This window comes from Culex pipiens, chromosome 2 (assembly GCF_016801865.2).
Source record: "Culex pipiens pallens isolate TS chromosome 2, TS_CPP_V2, whole genome shotgun sequence".
Taxonomy (NCBI): domain Eukaryota; kingdom Metazoa; phylum Arthropoda; class Insecta; order Diptera; family Culicidae; genus Culex; species Culex pipiens.
In genome coordinates, this window is record NC_068938.1 from 79438015 (window position 1) to 79462469 (window position 24455).

Consider the following 24455-nt stretch of genomic DNA (forward strand, 5'->3'; position numbering starts at 1 on the left):
CTATTTTAGCAACAGTTCCAATTACTGATCGTTTCATGTTTCTTTTTTTCCTCGATAACTCATGCATTTATGGAATACCTTTTTTTTGTATATATGTTGTGTGAGTATGACTTGTTGCAATACATATGACGTTTGTGAGTTTTGTTTTTTTGCTTAAATACAACGTAATTTTTTAGCAATACTTTGTTTTTTTTCGCGGTGGCTTTCAGCAGATTGAAACGTTCTACACGACGACGACGAGTTGTTGTATAACTAAGTTTTTTTTTGTTTGCTTTAATTTGTACTGAAACGTAGCAATAATATTGTATAGTTTTTAATCGAGCAAACAAAAACGGCAGCCAAACCAAGTCGCAAATCGTTTTTTTACTGTAACGTAAATTGTAATTTGCGAGTATTTACATGATTTGAGCACATCTACGGTTACACATTTATCGAATAAAGGAATCCACACTGCAACAACTAGAGCAAACTTGAACGAATGAGAAGTAACATCAACTGGTGTGAAAAGGATAGAGCACAAGCTACACGCGTTAGTTGTTGATTCGTTCTGATTAGTCGGGGGAACAATATGATTTTCTCTTTTTCTGCAACACTTTAAGCGGATAATGCGCGCTTGGTCGATTAGTAATTTGTTTGTTTTTGTTTTGTTTAAGGGAGTAAAATAAGCTACTTTAAGGGGAAGGGTGCTAATATAATAAATATTTAACGTTCTCTCAGTAACAATAAACAGTTGAGTGTCACATTATAGTGTGCAATTTTAGTTATGATTTTCTTTTTTTTTTTGCTTTCAGAATTCCGATTAGTCGAAAGAATACTGCATTATCTATTATTTTTCGTTAGCATATTTTACGAGTTTACTATGTGGAAAGATTGCCTATTGCTGTTTGTCCTAAGCGATATTGTTTTCTTTTCTTTTTTTGTTCTGCGGAATAGTCGCCTTGACCGTGATTTTCACAGTCGCACAAGCTAATAAAAGCGCAGACAGCAAACAGTTTTGCACAACTTACCATAAACCGGAACAGATCGAGAAAGGTCAATAGATTCGCGTGTGTGTTTTGTTTTATTTTGCTTAGAATAAGGCTGATAGCTCTCTACGCACGGAGTTCCAAACAGACGGGAAGGTTCTTGTTCTGGGAATTCGTGTGAGTGTTTGTGTGTGTGTGTGTTTTACATATGCAGAGCAACGTCCCTACCAGGACAATGCCAAACTTGTGTGTCTTTTTGTCTGTGACTTTCTAATTATACACATTTATATTCACTTTGTTAATAGTTGTAACTTCGTTTGTCTGGTTGAATCAATAACATCGGTTGATTATTGTTGTTATTGTTGTTGCTGTTGCTGGGGTCACTAATGTAATAACTAGTTGCATAATTATCATTGTTAAGATTATCGTAATTATTATTATTATTGACGCTGTCCTCGTGCTGTGCGGAGCTGGCAATGCTTTGCAAACCATGTGATAAAATGCTGCTGCTGATGCTGCTTCTGTTGCTACTGCTGGTGGTTATTGTTGTGGTGGAGGCGACTATCCACGATTCTCGTTATACGTTACCTGAGGTTTGAAAGGAATATGGAATATTATGATTGAAATCAAATTTGAAATGAAAAATTATCCAATTTTGCTACATACCTACAAAAAGCGTTGAAAAGCTACGAAAACCAAAATACTAAAAAAAGAAACCTAGAAATACTATAGCGAACATGCTAGAAATTATTATTTCAAAAAATTACAACTAACAATCACATATTATTTGAAAAATCTCAAGAATCCTAATTCCAATTTATTTTATAATATTTTGATAAATGGCTTTAAGGGGGTATTAGACTATGACAAACAAACTCGCCATTTTACGTGTTTGCCAGTTTGCCAAACTCGTAAACAAAGAAAAATGTATGCAGGCTGACGTTTCTACAAACAAATGCAGGCAAACTGTCATAAAGTGTAAGTTTGTTTGACTTGTCATAAAAAAAAAAATTAAGAAATTCTAATGTACATCACCGGGAAAAAATATTTTTCGCTAAAAATAAAATTTTCGTCAATAGGGAGAAGTGGGGCAAGTGTAGAGGGTGACGAGCGGGAATTCCCGGGAAATCGGCTATTTTTGGACCTCTCGATTCCCGGGAAATTTGGTCGAGACTCCGGCCCAAACTAAAAAATTTAAACAGAAAAACATTTGAAAAATTCAAAATTGTTTAGAATATGGGATATTTGGATGTTCAAGGTTCGATTCTCAAATTTGAATAAACCAATGCTTCTCTAATCTTCTTATTCTAAAAGTGTAAATTTAAACTTAAAAAAAAATCCAATAACTATAATTGAGAGTAACCAAAAAATGTGGACCCCAAAATTTACCTTGAAACATTCTTAGCAGTAACACACCAGGAATGAAATATTTATTGTTTTTAAAGAGAAAACCATTTCAAGATAAGTTTGATTTCCATATCCTCTATCAAGCATAGAAAAACTCATAATCTTGTTTTTTAATTCTTAGTAAGCCAATTTCGCTGTATCGAGGTAATTTCCTTTTTTGATGTCAATAAGTAATTTTGTATTTATGTTGGGAATAAAAATCATTAATTATTTGTAAAGTTAGTGTCCGCTAATTTTGAACATTTACAGTTGATCTTAAGAAGGAAAAAATCAATGTAAAGTTTTTACTTTGTGTCGTTATTTATCATATTGCAAAAATGCCATATTGCATAAATGGAAAATTATATATTAGTAATATTTTTACTTTCAAAAAATCTAATAATAAGTTCAACAACAAGTTTGTCCAACTTTTGAAAAATCACTCAGTGCGAATGAAGATTCGTAAACATTTTAAACTGCAATTTCGAGTCCCAAAAAGGCTCAAGAAACGATTTTGTATTTGTAGATTGAGGTAAAAAATTTAAATGAGGAAAAATTTCCTTAAAACAATGAGGTTACTTAAATTTACATATCTTTGGATTAGTATGAATTAATTGTATCTGAATTCATTAAAAAGAAACGTTTTTTTTTTTTTACTTTTCTTTTTAAGTTATTGACATTATTGGCTAGTTGAAAAAAATCCCGGGTCCCGGGAAATGGCAAAACTCAACTCTCGATTCCCGGGAAATTGAAAATCTCGAGAAACGTCACCCTTTAGGCAAGTGTAACAAGCTAAGGAAATGCCCATAACCCATTCAAAACTTAAAAAATCTGTCGGATTTTATTATAATCATCCTTTTCTAGGCCTTGACTAAGACTTTGTTAAACCAAGTTTTTAAAAAATCCAGTTTTTTAATGTAAAAAATTGATTTTTAAATTTTTGATTTTCCGTACGTTTTACTCAACTAGTGGGGCAAGACGAACAACCCGTTGGGGCAAGAGGAACCAGATTAGAATGCATTTGAAAGGTTTCTTTCATTTTTAGATTAAATAATAATATTTTACGAACAATTTAATCGTTTTTACGAAAAAAAATATTACTTAGATGATAAATAGTAAATTTTCATAATATCACTATATTTTGTATGGACATTTTTTTAACAATTGTTTATCAGTTTTTAAGTACTTTCATGTATTTATTTCCCAATAAAATACGTTGTTGCAGCAATTCGTATTTTTTCCATACTAAAAATCCATATGGTACACTTGCCCCACCTGAACAAGATTTTTTAAAAGCTCTCAACAAAAATAACCAAAAGTTAAATCATACTTTGTAATGGGTGCGGTGCATGTCATTGGTCTAGGAAAAATAGCATTTTGATAAAATGTGCCTTAAAACGAACCCTAAGGCTTATTTTGTACTTTCCAAATATTAATAAAGAAAACAAAAGTTTTGAAAAAACTTCATTAAATCTAATGCCCCGTGGCGTTTACGTCGTTTTGGCGGTTATGTGGTAGTAGAATCAGCTAATTGCATTGATAGGAACAATTCATCATACTGGAAATAATCAAAATTGTAAAATTACGGCCGTACGAGCGATTGTTCCTCTTGTCCCATATGGTCGTCTTGCCCCACCCTCCCCTACTTAGATATTTTGGAAACTAATGATGGCAAAACAACTGGACAGGTGCACAGTGCATTTTAAAAAACTTTTTTCATTAAAATGTTGAAACCATGGCTCGTAATTTCAATTTCTATACTTTTTTATTTATTTTTTTTACCACATACTTTGTAGAAGACTCCAAATCTCTATCTTTGCATTGACCCCCCAAAAACAGCGTTCTTTTGGAAACTATGTCAAATCACAATATTCAAAGACACCTTTTTTGAATAATCCAACGAGGTTCACCGAGTTGGATAAATACGACGAGTGATGAAAAAATCAAGTTTTGCAACGAGTTCCATACAACATTTTTTGCAGTTCCGAAAAACACACTTTAAACAGAACTATAAGACAAATAATTTAATGTCCATACATTTAGTCAACGAATCGTTAAAATAAAAAAAAATGTTTGAAAGTATTACTTTTCCAAACAAGTGCTGAAAAGTACAACTTTTCAGCATCCGTTTTAGTGCTGAAAAGTAGAACTTTTCTGCATTTGTTTTGAAAAGGGTTACTTTTTGATTCTGTTATTTTTGTAGAGAAAAGTAGGCTGTTTCGTCGTTCGAGAATGACAGGAAAAGTAAGTAGTTTCACAACGGAATTGCAAAAAATTTTGTTGTAAAACTAGTTACTTTTTCTGTCATTCTTGCATGATGAAAAGGCCTACTTTTCTCTACTCATGTCAGTCTTTTCGATACAAAAAATGGGTGACTTAAAACTCCATTCAAAGGGTGATTTTTCGGAATTATTAAAAAATGTTGAATGGAACTTGATGCAAAACTTGATTTTGTCAGAACTTGTCGTATTCATCCAACTCGGTAAACCTCGTTAGATAAATGCACGACTCGTGCTGGAAAAATCATCTTTTTGCAACTTGTTGATGCCAAAGTGATAGGAGCTAACTGTGATGAGTTAGGTAAACCTCGTTAGATAAATGCACGACTCGTGCTGGAAAAATCATCTTTTTGCAACTTGTTGATGCCAAAGTGATAGGAGCTAACTGTGATGAGTTAGGTATAGCAAGTTTTGTGATAATTTAGCTAGTTTTCGTGCTCATTTACAGTTTTGGACAAAATCCATACAACCGACTTTAAGTATGACCATTCAACTACTGAAAGTCGGTTGAATAATTCATTCTAGAGTTTTTTTTTAACAAAAAAGGTTCAATCAAGGGTTCAATAAACTTTTTTTTTTTGCTCCGTTTTGCAAAGAAAAATGTCGATGTCACCCAGAACATATTGACAACCGGAGAACATTTTTGGAGCAAATGAAATCCAAAGGAGCATCGAGAGAGGGATGCATCGATCTAGGAAGAATATCGAGAAAAAAATCAAAGTATGCATTTTGAAGGGACTGAACAAATCGATAGATGGTTCAATATTGAGATAGCGAACATCGACTACCAGGGAGACAACTGTAGTTCATTCTTCAGGGAAGAACTTTTTCTACTTTGAATAAAACCCCAACTTCAAACTCTTGTTTGTTTATTCTCTATTCTTTTTTCCCTTTTTTAAGAAGGCCAAAATATAGTTTCTTTTTTGTTCTAATTGAAATTAAAGGAAGCAAAATTATAAATAAAGACGGATAATCAATAATTATTCATTCATAAATTTACATACAATCTCTAAACATATAATAGCAAATGAGGGAAAGACAATATATGCAACTGAATAAACTTTACAGTACAAATAGTAGATTTTGTATACAATAACAAATAAAGTCACGTCATTACGTCAGTGAAAATCTACACGCAAAACCGATACATAAAGAAACGTATAAATTTCACACTTATTCTCATGCATATCCTCTCTCTCTCTCTCTCTCTCTCATTGAGTAAACTCTAGCGGCTAAAGTGTTCGTCAGTCGGTGTAGTTTCGAATTCATGCTAACTTTTCGTCGCGACCGCCGTCGGTGTCTTCTTACCTGACGTCACGAACGGACCCACGTAGTTGCTCGGGAACAGACCGGTCGTTCCGTTCAGCTCACCGCGCCACCATTCCGGCTCGTCCCGACCGAGCACGCTGATGATGTCGTCCTTGTCGAACGACAGCTCGTCATCGTTCAGGGCCTTGTACGGGTAGAGGGCTATTACTTTGTCTGGGGATTGGAGAAGAAAAGTTAAATGTTTGGGCGAAACAACATTTGGGAGACTCTTACCAAGAACCGTTTCCGAGATTTCCACTTTACTGGCGGACACGGGCGTGTTTCGACCGCTGTTGCGGCCTCCTTGGAGAATTTTGACGTAAGTTGCCGGGAACCAGCCGATCTGTCGTCGCCGTCCTTTGGCCTGGGGAGTAAAAGAATTTTCGGATAAGGTATAATAGCATTAGCATTATAATAGCAATAGTTTGCTATGGAAAGAATAAGAGCAACTTTCTAGAAAACATTGTGGTCCCCTCGTCATATTTTGTTCAGCCCAGTTAGCGAGCAGCAGTTGGAAACTGGGTTACGTTCTCAGCCCAGTAAACGGACAAGTACTGTAACAAAACCATTAAAGCGATCAGGCCTACTACGTTGTACGGCCGAGACAGATTCCGTGCACGTATAAGATTGCACATAATCAAGGAAGGTTGAGAGCACATACCGTAATGGAATTTTAGGGTGACAGATATATTTTATTTAGTTATGTTATGGCTAGGGTTAGTGAAATTTCACGATTTCGCGGACAGCGTGAAATCCGCGAAATTAGGCTTTTTCCGCGAAATCCCGTGATATTTTATGTTTGTGTGAAAATGTAACGATTTTTCTCAAAATTATTTATCAAACGGCTCAATTATCTCAAATATTTTCTTTGAATAGCAACTTAATAAATATTTTATCAATACAGACTATTTGATTAAATTTTATTAGATTTCAATAAATAAGCTTGAACATATACACACAGAAAAAAAATCATGGTAATATTACATCTGGAAAGGAGTACATCTTTTATGTCAGAAAAATGTGTAATTTTACGTCTGAAAATGAGTAATTTTACCACTTTTCTGCTGTAATGTCGATTTTTTGGTCTAATTTTGGTAGCATTACATAATAAAAGAGGTAATATTCAACCTTCCAAAATTACACCTTCCATATTTACACGATTTTATACTGTGTATGTATGTCAAGTTGATATGAACCATTGAAAGAAATGTTCAGATTTTTTAGTTATTTTTAGAAACTAACTAAATTTAGGAATATTTTCATTCGCTGTACAGTCCAGACTCGATTATTCGAGGTTTCCATTATCCGAAGGTTTGTAAGGGACTTCAGATAATCGAATCACGAGCAAATTTTTTCATGCTTTTTTTTTCCTTTTTTTTGTTTCAAACATCAAATTCGAGTTCTGCGACCCCATTTTAGTTATATTTGAACAGTTGATTGCCCATTAAATAATAAAATGGATTTATTCAATATTTCGTCAAATCAATTTTGGCCGCCATTTTGGATTCAAAATTTCTAAATCACTTTAGCGTAGTTAAGGGGTCATACTTAAACTTAATAATCAATAATTAGACAACGAAAAAAATGTTTTTTGTGATTCGATTATCCGAAGTGACATTTTTCCGAGGCCTTCGAATAATCGAGTCTGGACTGTATTGAAAATTTTACTGCTATTTTATTTGAAAGGTATATTTTTAAAGGACATTGAAAGAATCAAGCTTTGTATTATTTAAAATAAAATGAAGAGTATGTTTTATATTTGCTATCACAGTGAAAAAAACATTTTTTTTCTGAGTCCTGTTTAATTTGAACGAAATTTGTATATTTGGGTGGATGACTCCCGAGATAGTTTAAAAAATATTACTTTTTTTGTTTTCTTTTCTCATTTAGAATAAAAATTTCGATATTGTTTAAAATTAAAAGATTCCTGCAAATTGATTTTGAATTTACTTTTTGAAAACTGAGCCGAAAACTTTAATGGGCTAAGTTTCACCGAAAATTAAATTTATTTTACTCATGCGACTGGACAAGACTATTAAATCTTGCTTTGATATGAAATTAGAGAAAGCTTAGCTCTATTTGTCAAATATTACAAGAGCAATTCAGTAAACTAGAATACGCGTGCCCTACATTTTGTTTCAAAATATATATAGAGCCTATCCATAAACCAGATGGATTTTTTTAATTGGGAGATTTTATTTTGTGTGCCACATTCAAATTAAGTGAAGATTTTTTGAAGTTATTGAAGAATAATATAGAATGAAGCATAAAAAGTAGTTTCTAAAGAAAGGATTTTTAGAGCCATTTTAACATTTTTCAAGTTCCGCGAAATTTGCGTGAAATGTGATGTTTCGAAATTGAGGTCCCCGTGAAATTTGCAATTTTCGAGCGTGAAAAATCACTAAGCCTAGTTATGACCTATTTAGAATAATTTAGATAACAGAAAATATCGTGTTTTTGATTATGTTCGCAATTCGCAATTCGCAATTTTCAGTGTAAGAACGGGCCTTGACCGATTTCATGCACCAGGTTCCCGACAAACACGCACTGCCCTTACACCTACATCTCACCCTTGCTCTGAGTCAGTACGAGCAGCACGCTAGAACACGCTTTGAGTGTTCGTGCCAGGCATGCACACCTTCTTTTCCGGTTACGCATTTTAACTCGGCCGGGGGTGGTACATTACGTAGGGTTTGATGTAAGTATAAGCGCCTAACCATTTAAAGTGTACCTATCAACTTTCATTTTAAAGCAAAAACTGTTTTATTTTAGGTTGAATTCAAAAACTAATGGTTATTTACTGTGTATTGTTTTCTCCTGAAATCTTCCCTATTGTTGAGTCGTGTTTATCTGTTGCTATTTCTTTAGTCGCGGTGTTTTGTTACAATATTTTGGTCCTAAGCATTTTAGAAAAGTTTTTCAAAAGTACAATAGTAATATTTGTGTTAATCCTTTAATCATTCCATAAATTGAGTAAGGGCTCGAACCTCACTTGCTTAAGAAAAAGGTGAAGTTTCAAAACAATGGACAGTGAAGGAAATATACTATGTAAAAAATTAATAGTAAAAGAAAGATAGTAGAAATTAGAAATTATTCAAATAGGTAAATAAAGAAAAGGCACATGATAAACAAAATTTACATCGCTGCCAAATTAAGAGAAAACAGACAGTTTGTTACAGCAGCATCAATTGGTAAAATAGAGTGGAAAAGCGTTGAGAAATAAGAGAATCAAATGAGTAAAGTCGAAATCAAATAGAGGATAGTAAACAGAAGCCGCGTTAGAAAATCAGTGAAACAAAATAAATAGAAGATAGATGGTAGCTGAAATGGAAAGAAGAGAAACCCCGTTGTGCGATGTTTCAGGTACATCCACAGCAGTTGACTCAACATACTGCGAATCAAAACAATACCGTCTACAATCACAAATTACTTCCCTTTCCCACATTGACGCGCCCCTTTCTTTTAGCCGTCTCTACTCTGACCCTCGCTGGTCAAAGGTTTACGATCCGTTTCGACAGGCCACCAGCTAGGTTACACCTTGTCATCATGATGACTAAACCAAGCCAACGTGGAGGTAAGAAAATAGGACACTTGCAAGGAACCAGAGCCATGCTTTTTTGTCCAAACAGCACTACGGATGTAGTTGGGCTCCTTCCGGGATGTTCCTCGCCTAGGTGTATCAACCGACGAGTATCATCAGTATCATGCACCCTTGGCCTGCATCGTGTTTTTGATTATGTTCATACAAAAATGGTACGTAAATATTAGAAAAGCTGTGACTTTTGGATGAATTCTCTGATCGATTTGGGCAAAGTTATTGGTATTCAGAAAAAATTATGAAAATGAAAAAAATTGCCGATTTGAAAAAAAGTACAAAAACTCAAGTCTCCAAACTCAGTCAATTTTAATTTTCATTTTTGTTGGGACAAAATACAGCAACTTTTAAGCCAAAGATTTTTGGAAAAAAAATTGACAAGGATTAAATATTACCTTCATTTGAAATGCTAGTTATGATTCCCAAATTTCCAAAATATTTTTTTCGAGAAGATCAAAAAAAAAATCACAGATGTTTCATTTTTTAACATTGAAACTTTTACCATAAGTTGCTGAGATTTTGGCATTAGAAACCTACAACTTTGCCGAAGACACCAAATCGATCAGAAAACTCATTTAAATGTAACAGATTTTCGAATATTTACGTACCATTTTTGTATGAACATCTGCCAAAATTGTATGGAAACATATATGGGTAAAACAATGACCCAAAAAGGTTTCAGGCATCTTTGGTCATAGGGAAGGCCCAACAAAGTTTGAATTATGTACTTCAAATAGTTAAAAATCAACTGCACAAGTTTATTCAATGAAAATTTAATTTTTAAGCAAAAAAAATAATTGGAATTTCTAATTCGGATGTGGACAAAAACTTGAAATAACATTTTCAATGAACCACCGTACAGTACCTATATTAAAAAGTATTCTAAAATTGAAAAACCCTGTTTTTTATTTTCAAAAATTAGATATCATTTTAAAAAAAATTCAAATGTTTTATGTTTTAACATTGAAAATCGGACCATTAGTTGCTGAGATATCGACATTAGAAAATGGTGGGTTGTTTGGGTGTGACTTAGAAAACTTAAATTTTCTTGTTTCTTTTTAATTTTATAGCAAATTTTGTGAAATTTTCAAAAAAATTTTTTTTTTAAATCAAAAAACTGCAAATCGACGTCGTCGTGCTATCTTGTCGCACCCGCCATTTTGACGTTCCGAGAAAAACGCGTTTTAATGTTTGACCTTGAATATTCAAAAACGAGAGCACGCAATGTAAACAATAACAAACACGTTTTGTTTAGCTCACCATTCTGTGCATTGTCTCAATGTTTGCTTGAATTTGGTTGCTGGAGTCCCGAGTTATAATTACAAATGTTTACGGTAGTCTAGCTTGTACGTGCGACAAACGCATCCTGACTTTCCTGGCCTGAAATCCCTTTGGCCTTTTGTCGCACTTACATCAATTTTCATGGAGTGACAAGATAGCACGACAAGATTGAAACTACTTTCATATGTAAAGTGACAAAAATGCACGGAGTTTTTTTCGGTTTTTGTTGAATATCTCAGGATTGAAATCGAATTTTGGGGATCTGTGAAGGTCAAAAGGTGAGGCATTGTGAGCTGCACAAAATGGCGTTCTTAACTCAATTTGGCCCAAAATGCACGTACGACAAGTTAGCACGATGGCGACGAAATGTTTTGCTAAAACCAAACTTTTGGTGGCTATATCTTGAAAACAGAGCCCTTTATCAAAAAATCTGTGAAGTTCTTTTTGATTGGAAATTCAATTTTACATTAAAAAACTAACTTAATCCACCTATGTGGTTGGAGCCTTCCTCACAACAATGGCTGTACACAAGTTTCATCTATTTTTTAAATCCGGCTTCCAAAAAGTACATCGATATCACTTAAGTGGCCATATCTCGAGACAGGGTTGCCAGATCTTCAATGTTTTGGGCTCGTTGGAAAGGTTTTTTGATAACCTAACCAACAATGGGTCGGATGGTGGATCCGGACATAGTTTACATACATTTAAGTGAGATCTGGCTTCAAAAAAGTACACCAATATCACTTAAGTGGCCATATCTCGAGACAGGGTTGCCAGATCTTCAATGTTTTACATTCGTTGGAAAGGTATTTTGATTACCTAACCAACAATAGGTCGGATGATGGATCTGGACATAGTTTACATACATTTAAGTGAGATCCGGCTTCAAAAAAGTACATCAATATCACTTAAGGGGCCATATCTCGAGACAGGGTTGCCAGATCTTCAATATTTTGGACTTGTTGGAAAGGTCTTTTGATAACCTAACCAACAATAGGTCAGATGGTGGATCCGGACATAGTTTACATACATTTAAGTGAGATCTGGCTTCAAAAAAGTACATCAATATCACTTAAGTGGCCATATCTCGAGACAGGGTTGCCAGATCTTCAATATTTTGGACTTGTTGGAAAGGTCTTTTGATAACCTAACCAACAATAGGTCAGATGGTGGATCCGGACATAGTTTACATACATTTAAGTGAGATCTGGCTTCAAAAAAGTACATCAATATCACTTAAGTGGCCATATCTCGAGACAGGGTTGCCAGATCTACAATGTTTTACACTCGTTGGAAAGGTCTTTTGATAACCTAACCAACAATAGGTCGGATAGTGGATCCGGACATAGTTTACATACATTTAAGTGAGATCCGGCTTCAAAAAAGTACATCAATATCACTTAAGTGGCCATATCTCGAGACAGGGTTGCCAGATCTTCAATGTTTTAGACTCGTTGGAAAGGTATTTTGATAACCTAACCAACGTCGGGTCGGATGGTGGATCCGGACATAGTTTACATACATTTAAGTGAGATCCGGCTTCAAAAAAGTACATCAATATCACTTAAGTGGCCATATCTCGAGACAGGTTTGCCAGATCTTCAATATTTTAGACTCGTTGGAAAGGTCTTTTGATAACCTAACCATCAATAGGTCGGATAGTAGATCCGGACATAGTTTACATACATTTAAATGAGATCCGGCTTCAAAAAAGTACACCAATATCACTTAAGGGGCCATATCTCGAGACAGGGTTGCCAGATCTTCAATGTTTTAGACTCGTTGGAAAGGTCTTTTGATAACCTAACCAACGATGGGTCGGATGATGGACCCGGACATAGTTTACATACATTTAAGTGAGATCCGGCTTAAAAAAAGTACATCAATATCACTTAAGGGGCCATATCTCGAGACAGGGTTGCCAGATCTTCAATGTTTTGGACTCGTTGGAAAGGTCTTTTGATAACCTAACCTACGATGGGTTGGATGATGGACCCGGACATAGTTTACATACATTTAAGTGAGATCCAAATATATGTGAAAACACATTTTTATACATAACTTTTGAACTACTTATCGAAACTTCAATCTGTATAAAACTCGATCTATGGGTCCCTAAACCAAGTCGAATGCATCAAGTTCGGGTCAAATCGGTTCAGCCAGTGCCGAGAAACATGAGCTAGTTTGTTGGTCACATACATACATACACACACACATACACACACACATACACACACACATACACACACACATACACACACACATACACACAGACATTTGTTCAGTTTTCGATTCTGAGTCGATATGTATACATGAAGATGGGTCTACGACGTTTTTATACGAAGTTCATTTTTAGAGCAGGATTATAGCCTTACCTCAGTGAGGAAGGCAAAATTACGTCAAATCTGATTTGCACAAAATTTCGACTTTTTTTTTTCCAAAAATCACATTTTTTCAAAAAAAATATAACTCGGCGGCAGATTTTTTGACCATGTTTCTCTATGGCTCATAAGTTGCGGGGTTTTGTGAATGAATGAATGAAGAATTCTCATACCCGCCGGCGGCTTGGTCCAGTTCACAGGTGTTCGCTTGATCAAGAAAATCGTCATCTTATGTTCAGTAATCTATGTTTTTTTACATATGTTTTTTTTTGTACGAATTATGTTGTTACAAATACCGGTGCTTAAATCAAAAAAAGTTTCCCATCCCATCCCCAAAGCAACGGAAATTTGTAACAGGTGTAGGGACACATCACACAGACGCCCTTGTTCAACCGTCACGACATTAAGGGTATGAGATGTCGCAAAATTAATAAGCATACTACCCATAGCCGAACCTTCAACAGAGTGCCGGCAATCGAACACTCACAGCGAATGACCAGGGTAGTACCATACCGCGTATATAGTTGTAGTGGCGTGGTTTTGTCCCCTAAACTGCCCATAATTGAAAATTCGGCTATTATGCCAAATCAAGTATTCCGAGAAAAACGCGTTTTAGTGTTTGTGACAAAATCTCCGTCAAGGCAATTTCCCATAAGAGTGGCATATTAGCCGTTTGGTTTTTCGCATCGGCAGCCAAGTCTAAGCACTATTTCAGTAAAATTCAAGTTCCAGAAGATGCGTTGGAACATCCTCTACCACCTGATGCTAATATCTCGTTTTTGCCAAAAGTGGATATTAGCCGTTTTTTCAATGGTGGGCAGTAAAACATATCAAAAAATCTCGAAAATAAAAAAATACGTATTTTTGGAAATTGAGTTTTTGTGAAAAAAATTGATTAAAAAATCTGCCATTTTTTTCCAGTGTACCTATTTTTTTCTCAATAGTCCTCAACAATACCTACAACTTTGCCGAAGACATCGATTTGATCAGAAAATTCACTCAAAAGTTACAACTGTTTGAATATGTACGTACCATTTTTGTATGGACAGCTGCCAAAATTGTATGGAGACTTGTATGGGTGAACCAATGACACAAAGACACAAAGCCAAATCAAAAAATACAAAAAAATAAAAATGGTTGAAATCGGCCGATTTTGTAGAGAGTTGCTCTGAACAGAAAGTCCTTAGCTCCATAAAAGTTGACCCAGTTCCATAAAATTAGATTTCCAAGTTTTAATGCTCTGGAGGAATCCTTACCTGCAGCTCTCCCTCCCACCAGCCGGAGTCAGTCTTCTTGCGGATCATGATGAGCTGGCCACGCGTCAGCGACAGCTGCTCCGAACTGGTCGCCTCGTACGGCGCAATCACCTGCGCCACCTCGCCCTTTTTCCGCAGACTTGGCGTGGCCGAAATGGACATCGACGAGTAGCGGATGCCTTCCTCGTTGGCTTGCGGTGCTATCGGTGGCTGGGTGTTGATCTGGGACACCTCGGAGTCCGCTTCCGCCTGATTCCGGGCGTCCTCCGCGTCCTGGTTCGTCGTCGATTGCTTTCGCTTGGTGGAGTCTTGCTGCGTGTCCTGTTGCGTTGTCGTCGTCGGCTGCTGCTGATCGTAGCTGCTGATTTGCTGATTTCCGTTGATTGCCTCCTGGAAAGAGTGTGGGAGGGGGGAGGAAGGAGGTTTGTAGTAAGATCGGTGGACGCTACGCAATGTGACGTTCATAATTACTTGTTTCTCGGACACTACAACGCTAGGCTCACTACTGGTCTCTAGGGCAGTACTTACAGATTCCTGCTTTTGTACATAGTTCGAGGGGAAGATGCCAGTACGATTGCCAATGTTTCCGGTCCACCAGTCGCCCTCCTTTTTGGTGACGGCGATGACCTCGCCCGTGTCGAACACCAGGTCACCAATCTCCGCCGACTGGTACGCGTAGCAGGCAACGTAATACTCGACATCCCCGTTGTAAGTCGCTGCAACCAAATTATTGTTAACATTTGAACCTGACTCAATCATTTCTTTCCGTGACAAACCTCTGCAATGAAACCACAAAATAAACATCAATAACCAACCCCACCACACACTCTCAAGCTATTCCACCGGCACAAAACTTACTCTACTTCGCTGGGCGCAGTCGTGTAGTCGTCGGCGCTGGCCACCGGTTCCTGTGAGTATGCGATCGTTTCCGGTTCTGGCGCTGGAGCCGCCACCGCCGCAGCCATTGCGAAGGGTTCTGCCGCTGCCGTCGTTGTTGTCGCCGCCGTCGGTAACACCGTGTTCAGATTGCTGTCGACCTTCTCGACGTACGTCTCCGGGAACCAGCCAGTGTGGCCGTTGATCTCGCCCGCCAGCCAACCCGGTTCGGCGTTCTGCTCCAGGGGGACCTGTGGGAGGAAGAGAATTTCAAAATTAAAAAATACATGTTTTCCAAAAAAAGTTCTAAGATTTAAAAATTATAAAATTCCAAAAAATTGTAGCATTCCAAAATTAGAAAAAATCCAAAAATTCAAAAAAAAATATTCTAAATCTTAAATCTAAAAATTTCAGAAGATCTGAAATTCCTAATATTCCAATTTTTTAAAAATTGTAAAAAATCTGAGAATTACAAAATTTAATAACAATCCAAAAATTTCACAAAATTCCCGCGTGAAGCGTTAAAATTCTAAAAATTCTAAGAGTTCAAAAACATCCAAAAATTCTGCATATTTTACGCATTCCAAAAAAATCTGAAAATACCAAAAAATACAACAAATCCAAAAAAATATTAAATTCCAAAAATTCAAAAATACAAAAAATTATAAAAATTATAAAAATTCTAAAAACTATAGAAAAGCCAAAAAGCTTTAAAAAATTAAAAAAAAATGTATTTTAAAGCCTAAATCTAAAATCCAAAAATTAAAAGAATTCCAAAAACTATAGAAACACCAAAAATTCTAAAAATTCAAAAAAATCTAAAGATTCTGAAAAGATCCAAATATTCCAAAAAATATAGATTTTCCAGCAATTCCAAAAAATTGAAAAAAAAATCCAGGAAAATTCCAAAACATACAAAATTTCCAGAAAACTACAAACTACACAATCTAAACAATCTGAAAAATTCTGAAAATTAAAAAAATTCTAAAAATTCCGCAAATTTCAAAATATTCCAAAATTCAAAAAAATCTAAAGACAAATTTCAAAAAATAAAAAAAAAAACAAAAATTCTAAAAATTTTCATACTTTAAAACTTTTAAAGCTTTAAAAATTATAAAAAAATTAAAAAAAATCTTAAGTATCTCAAAATTTTATAACATCTAAAAATTCCAAAAATTAAAAAAAAATGTCCAAAATTTCCAACAATTCCAAAATTTCAAAAATTTAAAAAAAATTGCAAGCATCCAAGATTTTCTAAAAATCTAAAAAAGCTAAACAATCCAAAAATTCTGAAAATTCCAAAAATTCTAAAATTTCAATAAATTAAAAAAAATCCAAAAAATCTTGAAACTCCAAAAATTAAAAAAAAATCAAACAAAAAAATATAAAATTCCAAAATTAAAAAAAAAAACTAAAAATAATCCAAATGTTCAAATATTCCAGAAATTAAAAAACGTTAAATTCTACAAATTACAAAAAAAAATCAAACAGGCACAAAATCTAAAAATTCCCAAATTTTAAAAATTCTAAAATCTCTAAAACTTTTTAATATTCCAAAAATTCCGAAAAAATTACACACATTCAAAAAATTCCAAAAACACTAAAAAATAAAAAAACCAAGACACAAAATTTAAAAATTCCCAGAATTCAAAAAATTCTATAACCTCTAAAACTTCTAAATATTCCGAAAAAATATACAAATCTTAATATTCAAAAAAAAATCAAAAAATTTAAAAATCAAAAAGAGAAATAAAAAAACGCGAAAAATCCAAAAATAATTCAACAGTTAAATAAATTCAAAAAAAATCGAAAAAAAATCTTTAAAATTCAAAAATTCTAAAAACTCCAAAAATTACAAAATAAAAAAAACTAAAATAATAAATCCAAAACTTAAAAAATTAACAATAATCCAAAAAATCGTAAGTTTGCAAAAACTCTACAAAATGAATTAAAATAAATAAAAAAAATCAAAAAATTAAAAAAAAATTGAAAAATTTGAACATTTTAGAAAAATAAAATCTAAAAATTCTAAAAAATTCGGAAAAAATAATTAATATCAATTTTATCAAAAATAGTTTCATTAATTTTAATTTCTGCTATTCAAAAATTCAAAAAAATCTTCAGAAATTTGAAATAATGGTATTCTTCAATTTCAAAATCCTAATTATTTTTGTAAAAAATTCTAAATTTTAAAATTCTAATGGTTATATAATTATTTTTTTCAAAACTAAAAAAAATCAATATCTAAAATTGTCTCAATTTCTATCACCCTTATATTCTTTAGTCACGAAATTCTAAAATTATATAGATTAAACCAGTCTTCCCGAAACGCGCGCACGCCGTACACGCCGTACAAGTTTTCAGTGCAGATGAACCTCAAACACACCAGGCTGCCATGTTCGAGTTCTCCCCGCACGGCGCACTCAAGTTTACACGCGGTGTAAACACGGGGTGCACACCTCGGGTACAACGCCGTGCGAGCGAAGAGCGTGTAAAGAGACGAAAAAATGACTGCTTCTCACTCTCTCTGTGGCAAACACTGCAGTGTGATTGCAGCGGAGAATGAAACACCACTTTACAGCAGAGGGAGCGTGAGGGAACTATTTTTGTCTCTTTTCTGCATCGTCGGCTTGCACGGGGTTTGTACCCGGGGTGCAAGGTTCGGTTTTAAACTCGAGGTTCGTGTGCGCGTACAGACTGTACACGGCAGAGTTTAGGTTTGCTTGTACGCGTGCACACGCGGTGCTGGTGTTTGATCGAGTACAGAAAACAGAGAACGCGGTTGAACGTGGTGCACGGGGATCACTGGATTAAGAGTCTCCTACGTTTGGCGAAGACTCGAAAGGCGAAATCACAAAAGGCGAAAATTCATTAGGCGAAATGTTTCAAAAGGCGAAAACCACATAAGGCGAAAAACACATTTGGCGAAAAAATACCCAAAGTACGCGCCAGGTGGCCGTGTGCACTTCGGCCGCGGCCTCGGTGCACACGGCCACCTGGCGCGTACTTTGGGTATTTTTTCGCCAAATGTATTTTTTAAAAAGCATTTCCTCAAATATTCCCGTTATTTTTTCAAATCAGTTATTACAGATTTGTCAACAATTTTTTAGACCAAAACAAAGGCTCTAGATTATTATTCGGCACACCAAAGTCAGATTCCCTTCAAAGAGCAAAGTGCTCACTCGGCCGTAAGAGCAAAGGCCGTAAGAGTAATGTCGTACCGCCCCTTTCAAATGTTGCTCCAGATAAGAAAAGTAGGTAAAATTCCTAAAATTTAGGAATTTGGTACTTTTTTTATTTCAGTGTAGATGTGTAAACAAACAATCCATCCACGAACGAGCAGGATGGATTGTTTGTTTACACTTCGTAGTTCATTGTCTGAGAGAAAGAAAGAATCCTAATTAGAGCGTCCAATTTCCCGTCCCGGGAAAAAAATCCCGGGAATTCCCGGGATTTCCCGAAAAAAAATATTTCCCGTTTCCCGGGAAATTTGTAAATTTCCCGTTTCCCGGGAAATTTGTAAATTTCCCGGGAATTCCCGAAATTCAAGCGGAAGTATACATTTTCGTTATTTTTTGGAACTATTTTTTTTAATTGCTCTGAAAAAATAATTAATTAACAAACTCAACATGATTTTGTTCAATTAAATGTATTGTTTGGTTTATATATAATTAGTCAGATTGTTAGAAATTATGATATCAGAATTATTTCTGATAATATTAATTTTGGAAACAACTGGGAATAGATCTTGCTTAATGAGTATTACATTATTACAATTAGGTAAGCTTTTAACAGATTGATGTTATTTCATTAAAACAATATTAACTCCTTACCTCCTGTTGCGACGGAGCGCGTCCGAAGCAGCCCCCTGTTCAACGTCATTCGTCTTTGTTTGTGTTGCTTTGTCAGGTGCCCGTGCTGTCGCTTGGCAAGAATCAGAAGTTGAAAACAAACTGTAGCAAGCGGGAGCACGGGCGCAGCTGGGAACGAGAATCCGTTCCAGCTGTGAAAAGACACCGAAGTTCTTTTTACCGTACGGAAAATGGAAGGAAGTTTCATTTCGTTCAGCTCAGAAAACTGGTGCCCGTCACTCTTTAGCCGCTCGTTTCAACACCTCCAAATTAAAATTGAGATTTTTTTACGTTTTTTTTACCATGATCAAACGAGATGAAAATTGAATTTGTGCAAAAAGAATTAATTCAATTGGTTGAATACCTAGTACTAAAGAAATTACAATTTGGAGTAAAAGAATTATGGAGCACTTATGCAACTTCAGGTGTTAGAGGGTTAAATGTGAAAAAATAGAAGACTTTTTGTGGAATGATGTTAATTTATCGTATAATTAAAACAATGTTGCATAATAATACAAAAATAAAATCATTGAAAAATTACTTCCTATTGTTAGTTCTCAAAAAATGCAAAAATATATTCAAAGCTTGCTTCAAATATTTGAAAACATTGGGTTGTTTAGAGTAAAAGCTTCACCATTTGTTCAAGAGCTGAAATCAGTATTTGTCATCAAAAACATAATTTCTGCATGTTTGTTTTCTCATTTCAATAAAATGGCCACATAGGCAAGTTAAAATTTCTCATCAAAAAATACCAAAACACATTTTCTTGTAATTGAATGTTTTTTTTACATGCAGTCAAGCTGTTAATTGATCTTCACACTTATTTAAACCATTAATGTTGATGTCCTATGCAATGTTGTTGCATAATATTAATTAAAACCAAGATCATAACAATTTTCAATAAATTTAAAATTTCCCGGGAATTCCCGGGATTTCCCGGGAAATTGGCTGAAAATTTCCCGTTTCCCGGGAAATTTGTAACCCCGGGAAATTGGACGCTCTAATCCTAATCAAATAATACTTTTTCGCCATTTGAGCCATTTCGCCTTTTGTGCTATTTCGCCTAGCGTGGTGGGTCTACTTTTTCGCCTTTTGAATTTTCGCCTTTCGAGATCTCGCCTATCGAGTTGTCGCCTTTTGTGGCAATCCCCTGGATTAAACATACAAAAATTCAAACCTGGAAAATCAAAAATTTACAAAATCTTATGTTTCTTAAACTCAAAACTACAAAAAAAAAAACAATACTGACAGTAAAATTCCAAGGTTTCAAAATACTCAAATGAAAAAAAAATCTTCACCATCAAGCAACTCACCATTATGATATCGCCCGGCTGGAACGTAATCTCGTCCGCGTTGCGCGCGCTAAACTCGTAAATGGCCCGGTACTTGACGAAGCCGGGCGGCGTCTCGACCGTATCGTTCGGAAGCATCGACGTCGTTGTTTCCGTTTGCGCTGGCGCCACCGGTTCGTTGTTGACCGGCCACGAGTTGGACGTGTCCCAGGCGCTCGTGTACGACTCGTTCTTGCGGTTGTTCTTCATCTCGAGGATCTACAAAGAGGTGAGTTGGGGGTTGTTGTCTACACAGTTAAGGTGAGACCTGAGACTTGCCTGTATTCGCTGCATGTCGTACTCGTGGTACAGCTTCTCGCAAGAATCAATCAAATCGGTCAGCTGAGACTTGAGCTCAACCAGATGCTTGCTGTTGAGTTCGATGTCTGTGGTTTTGTTCTCAATCTGCTGCTTAGTGTTTTCGAGCTTGTCCTTCAATTGCTGAATAATGATCTAAAATCAAGAAGATAGTATCATCGGTTCTATATCAATGCGTTTCCCCCTTATGATTTACCTGTTTGTTCGAGAACTGCTAACTGGCCACAATTTCCCCGGTCCTTGGCTCTTGGGCGTCCATCTTGGACTTACCTGGCTCAACTGCACCAGCCGCTGGTTCTGCACCTTAACCTTCGACTTGAGCTGCGCATATCGTTCATCTGGGTGACCCGCCGTAGCTCACATTCCGTCTAATAGTGGTCGTTGACGTCGTCACCCCAACGCTCGTGTCGCAAATCTTCTGCGACAGCTCCTTGATCTTCTCGTTGAACGTGCTCAACTCCACGCTCAGCGCTGGTTCTGTGCCTTTCAACTTCCAGCACGTTCCCTGCTCGCGCTGACGCTGCTGCAGCAATCTCGGCGATCTATTGCGCTTCCCACTCAAGCTGGACGTTGCTTCTCTCCAATTCCCCTGATAAATGTTCAAAGTTTTAAAATCAAACAACAGTCCACCATCAACTTAAATGCTTACTTTCTAGCCAGATCCTTCTTCTCTGAGCTCGCGCTTGCGCGTTCTCCTCGCGATCTTGCTCAGTTCACGACCACTGCCGCTGCTGTTCGTCGACTCATCACCTGCTGCTTCTCGCTCGGCCCTCCAGTTTTGGCCTTGCGGGATCTTTTCCTGCTCCTCCGCGCTCCTTGCGGTCGCGTTTCCTCCTGTTGCACGAGAACGAATGTTTGCTAGTTGAAATAACACATGCATTTGGCGTCTATTAAAAAATAAAAAAAAATAATTAAAAAAAAAAATTATTAAGAATTATAAAAAAACTTAAAATATTATTAAAAAAAAATTAAATAAAAAATTAAAATAAAATAAAATTATTAAATTAAATAAAAAATTTTTTAAAATATTAATTTAAATAATAAAATAAAAAAATATAATAATAAATAAAATAAAAATAAAAAATATAAAAATATAAATAATAAAATAAATTAATAAAATATAATAAAATAATAATAATAAAAAATAATAAATAAAATAAAATATAATAAAATAAAAATAAATAAAATAAATATAATAATAAAAAAAAATAATAAAAATAAAATTAAAAAATATAAAAATTAAATTAAAATAAAAAAAATAAAAATAATTAAAATAAATAAATTAAAATAAATAAAAAAAAATTAAATAATAAATAATTAAAATAATAAAAAAAAATAAAATAAAAATATAAATAAAATAAAAATATTAATTAAAAAAAAAAATAAAATAAATAAAAAAAATTATTAATAAATAAATAAAACTTATTATAATTAAATTATTATAATTAATTAAAATAAACTTATTAATTAAAAAAAAATATATATTAATAACGCTTGTTCCTTCTTCTGGATGTCCATCAGGGCCTTGCGCCGGCGGTCCAGTTCGGCCTGGCCCTTGTCGTAGTTTTCCTTGCGCTTGTCCTCGAACGAAGCTGTGTGGGAAATTGAAAGATTAGTTTTACCAAAACTCTTGATTTTTCCATGATGTTGTAAAAAAAAAAGGTTTTTTCTACACTGGGGTGACAAGACAAATTGTTTTTTTTTTAATCTTAACAGATAACCCCTGGCTCGGTTCTTTAGGTAAAAATAAGTAAATGCGCCAATTTTAGCCAAATCAATTCAGGTTTAAGGGTCACTATTGATCGTTAAAGTTTGGAAAGAAAAATTCGCTACATACGATCCGAGTTAACCTTCAGAAGTAATTAGCGATTTAACCCGTAAAGACCCGGGACGTTTTGTGTTTACTAAAATCGATGTAGCTCAGCCAGTTTTCAACCGATTTGAGTGTTTCAAGTTGCAAAACCAAGGGGATTAGTTGCGCCATCTTTTAAGAGATGACCCATCCCCCCTGACCCCTCCCCCCTTTAAGGGGAGGCAAAACTAGCTGTCTCTGAGTCAAAAATCGAGGATAATCTATTGTAAAAAATTGGGAAACCCATAAATTTCAACCAATTTTGCTTTTTTAACACTTCTGAGTCACACAGATCAACTTCCGGTCACGTAGAACCAATACTGGATGTTCCGGATACCGGTTTTGGAAGTTCTCGGAGCTAGGTAGAACTTGGTCATAAATCTGATTGAAACATCATTGTAATCCTCAATATTTACAGCAAATATGATAAAAAAAAAGTATCATTGTTGCCAAAAAACCTAATCTGCTCACAGTATGGCCACCCCGGATGTTCCGGATACCGGTTCCCGTGGGGCCATTTTTCAAAATCATTCAAAATGGTCAAGTGACACTTCAAACATCGTGGAATCAGAAAGATATTTACTCTACAACTTATTTCTAGTGTCCTCGACAAGATCCTGTCCAAATATGGTCACTCCGGATGTTCCGGATACCGGTTCCCATGGGGCCCCTTTTCAGAACCACTCTAAATAGTCAAGCCACACTTCAAACATCATGTAATTAGCCACCCCGGATGTTCCGAATACCGGTTCCCGTGGGGCCATTGTTCAAAACCACTCAAAATGGTCAAGCGACACTTCAAACATCGTGGAATCAGAAATATATTTACTCTACAACTTATTTCTAGTGTAATCGATAAGATCCTGTCAAAGTATGGTCACCCCGGATGTTCCGGATACCGGTTCCCGTGGGGCAATTTTTCAAAACCACTCAAAATGGTCAAGCGACACTTCAAACATCTTGAAATTAGCCAGATATTTGTATTATAACTCTTGTCAAGTACCCTCGACAAGATCCTGTCAAAGTATGGTCACCCCGGATGTTCCGGATACCGGTTCCCGTGTGGCCATTGTTCAAAACCACTCAAAATGGAAACACTTCAAACATCGAGAAATCAGAAAGGTATTCACTCTACAACTCATTTCTAGTATCCTCGACAAGATCCTGTCCAAATATGGTCTCCCCCGATGTTTCGGAAACCGGTTCCGATCAGACCACTTATCAGAACCACTTCAAACATCATGGAATTAGCCAGATTTTAGCATTATAACTCTTGTCAAGTACCCGCGACAAGATCCTGTCAAAGTATAGCCACTCCGAATGTTCCGGATATTGGTTTCCATGGGACCACTTTTTAGAAACCGGTATGAAGAAATCGTTTCCCATGGGGCCATTTATTATAAATGAGTGGTTCATGGTCATGCGATACTTCAATCATCTTGAAATTAGTCAAATATTTACTTTATAACTCTTGACAAATACTTTCACAAGATCCTGTCAAAGTATGACTACCCGGTCGGTTCCGTATATCAGTTCCTATGGGGACAATTTACAAAACTACTAATAATTGTCAAGCAACTTATCATACATCGTGAAATGATCCAGATAACCGGATACCGGTTCCCATGGAACCACTTTTCAATACCACTCGAAATAGTCAAGTGACATTTCAAACAACTTGAAATAAACCAGATATTTGCTTTCTAACAATTGTCAAGTACCCTCGACAAGATCCTGTCAATGTATGGCCACTTCGGATATTCCGGATACAGGTTC

General features: G+C 35.4%; 1 protein-coding gene across 1 annotated transcript in view; it reads right to left on the reverse strand.

Annotated features, from left to right (window-relative positions):
• Positions 1 to 5583: 5583 nt before the first annotated feature.
• Positions 5584 to 24455, reverse strand: part of LOC120429159 (intersectin-1-like) — a 30578-nt gene continuing 11706 nt past the window's right edge. The window contains exons 4-15 of the mRNA XM_039594366.2: positions 22322 to 22419; positions 21578 to 21661; positions 21228 to 21416; positions 21098 to 21148; positions 21024 to 21041; positions 20789 to 20962; positions 20492 to 20728; positions 15310 to 15578; positions 14923 to 15229; positions 14452 to 14841; positions 6173 to 6302; positions 5584 to 6112 (exon numbers count right to left, since the gene is read on the reverse strand). Coding sequence (XP_039450300.1) covers positions 5901 to 6112; positions 6173 to 6302; positions 14452 to 14841; positions 14923 to 15229; positions 15310 to 15578; positions 20492 to 20728; positions 20789 to 20962; positions 21024 to 21041; positions 21098 to 21148; positions 21228 to 21416; positions 21578 to 21661; positions 22322 to 22419 — 2159 coding nt within the window. The 3' untranslated portion in view covers positions 5584 to 5900. The remainder of the gene's footprint in view (positions 6113 to 6172; positions 6303 to 14451; positions 14842 to 14922; positions 15230 to 15309; positions 15579 to 20491; positions 20729 to 20788; positions 20963 to 21023; positions 21042 to 21097; positions 21149 to 21227; positions 21417 to 21577; positions 21662 to 22321; positions 22420 to 24455) is intronic.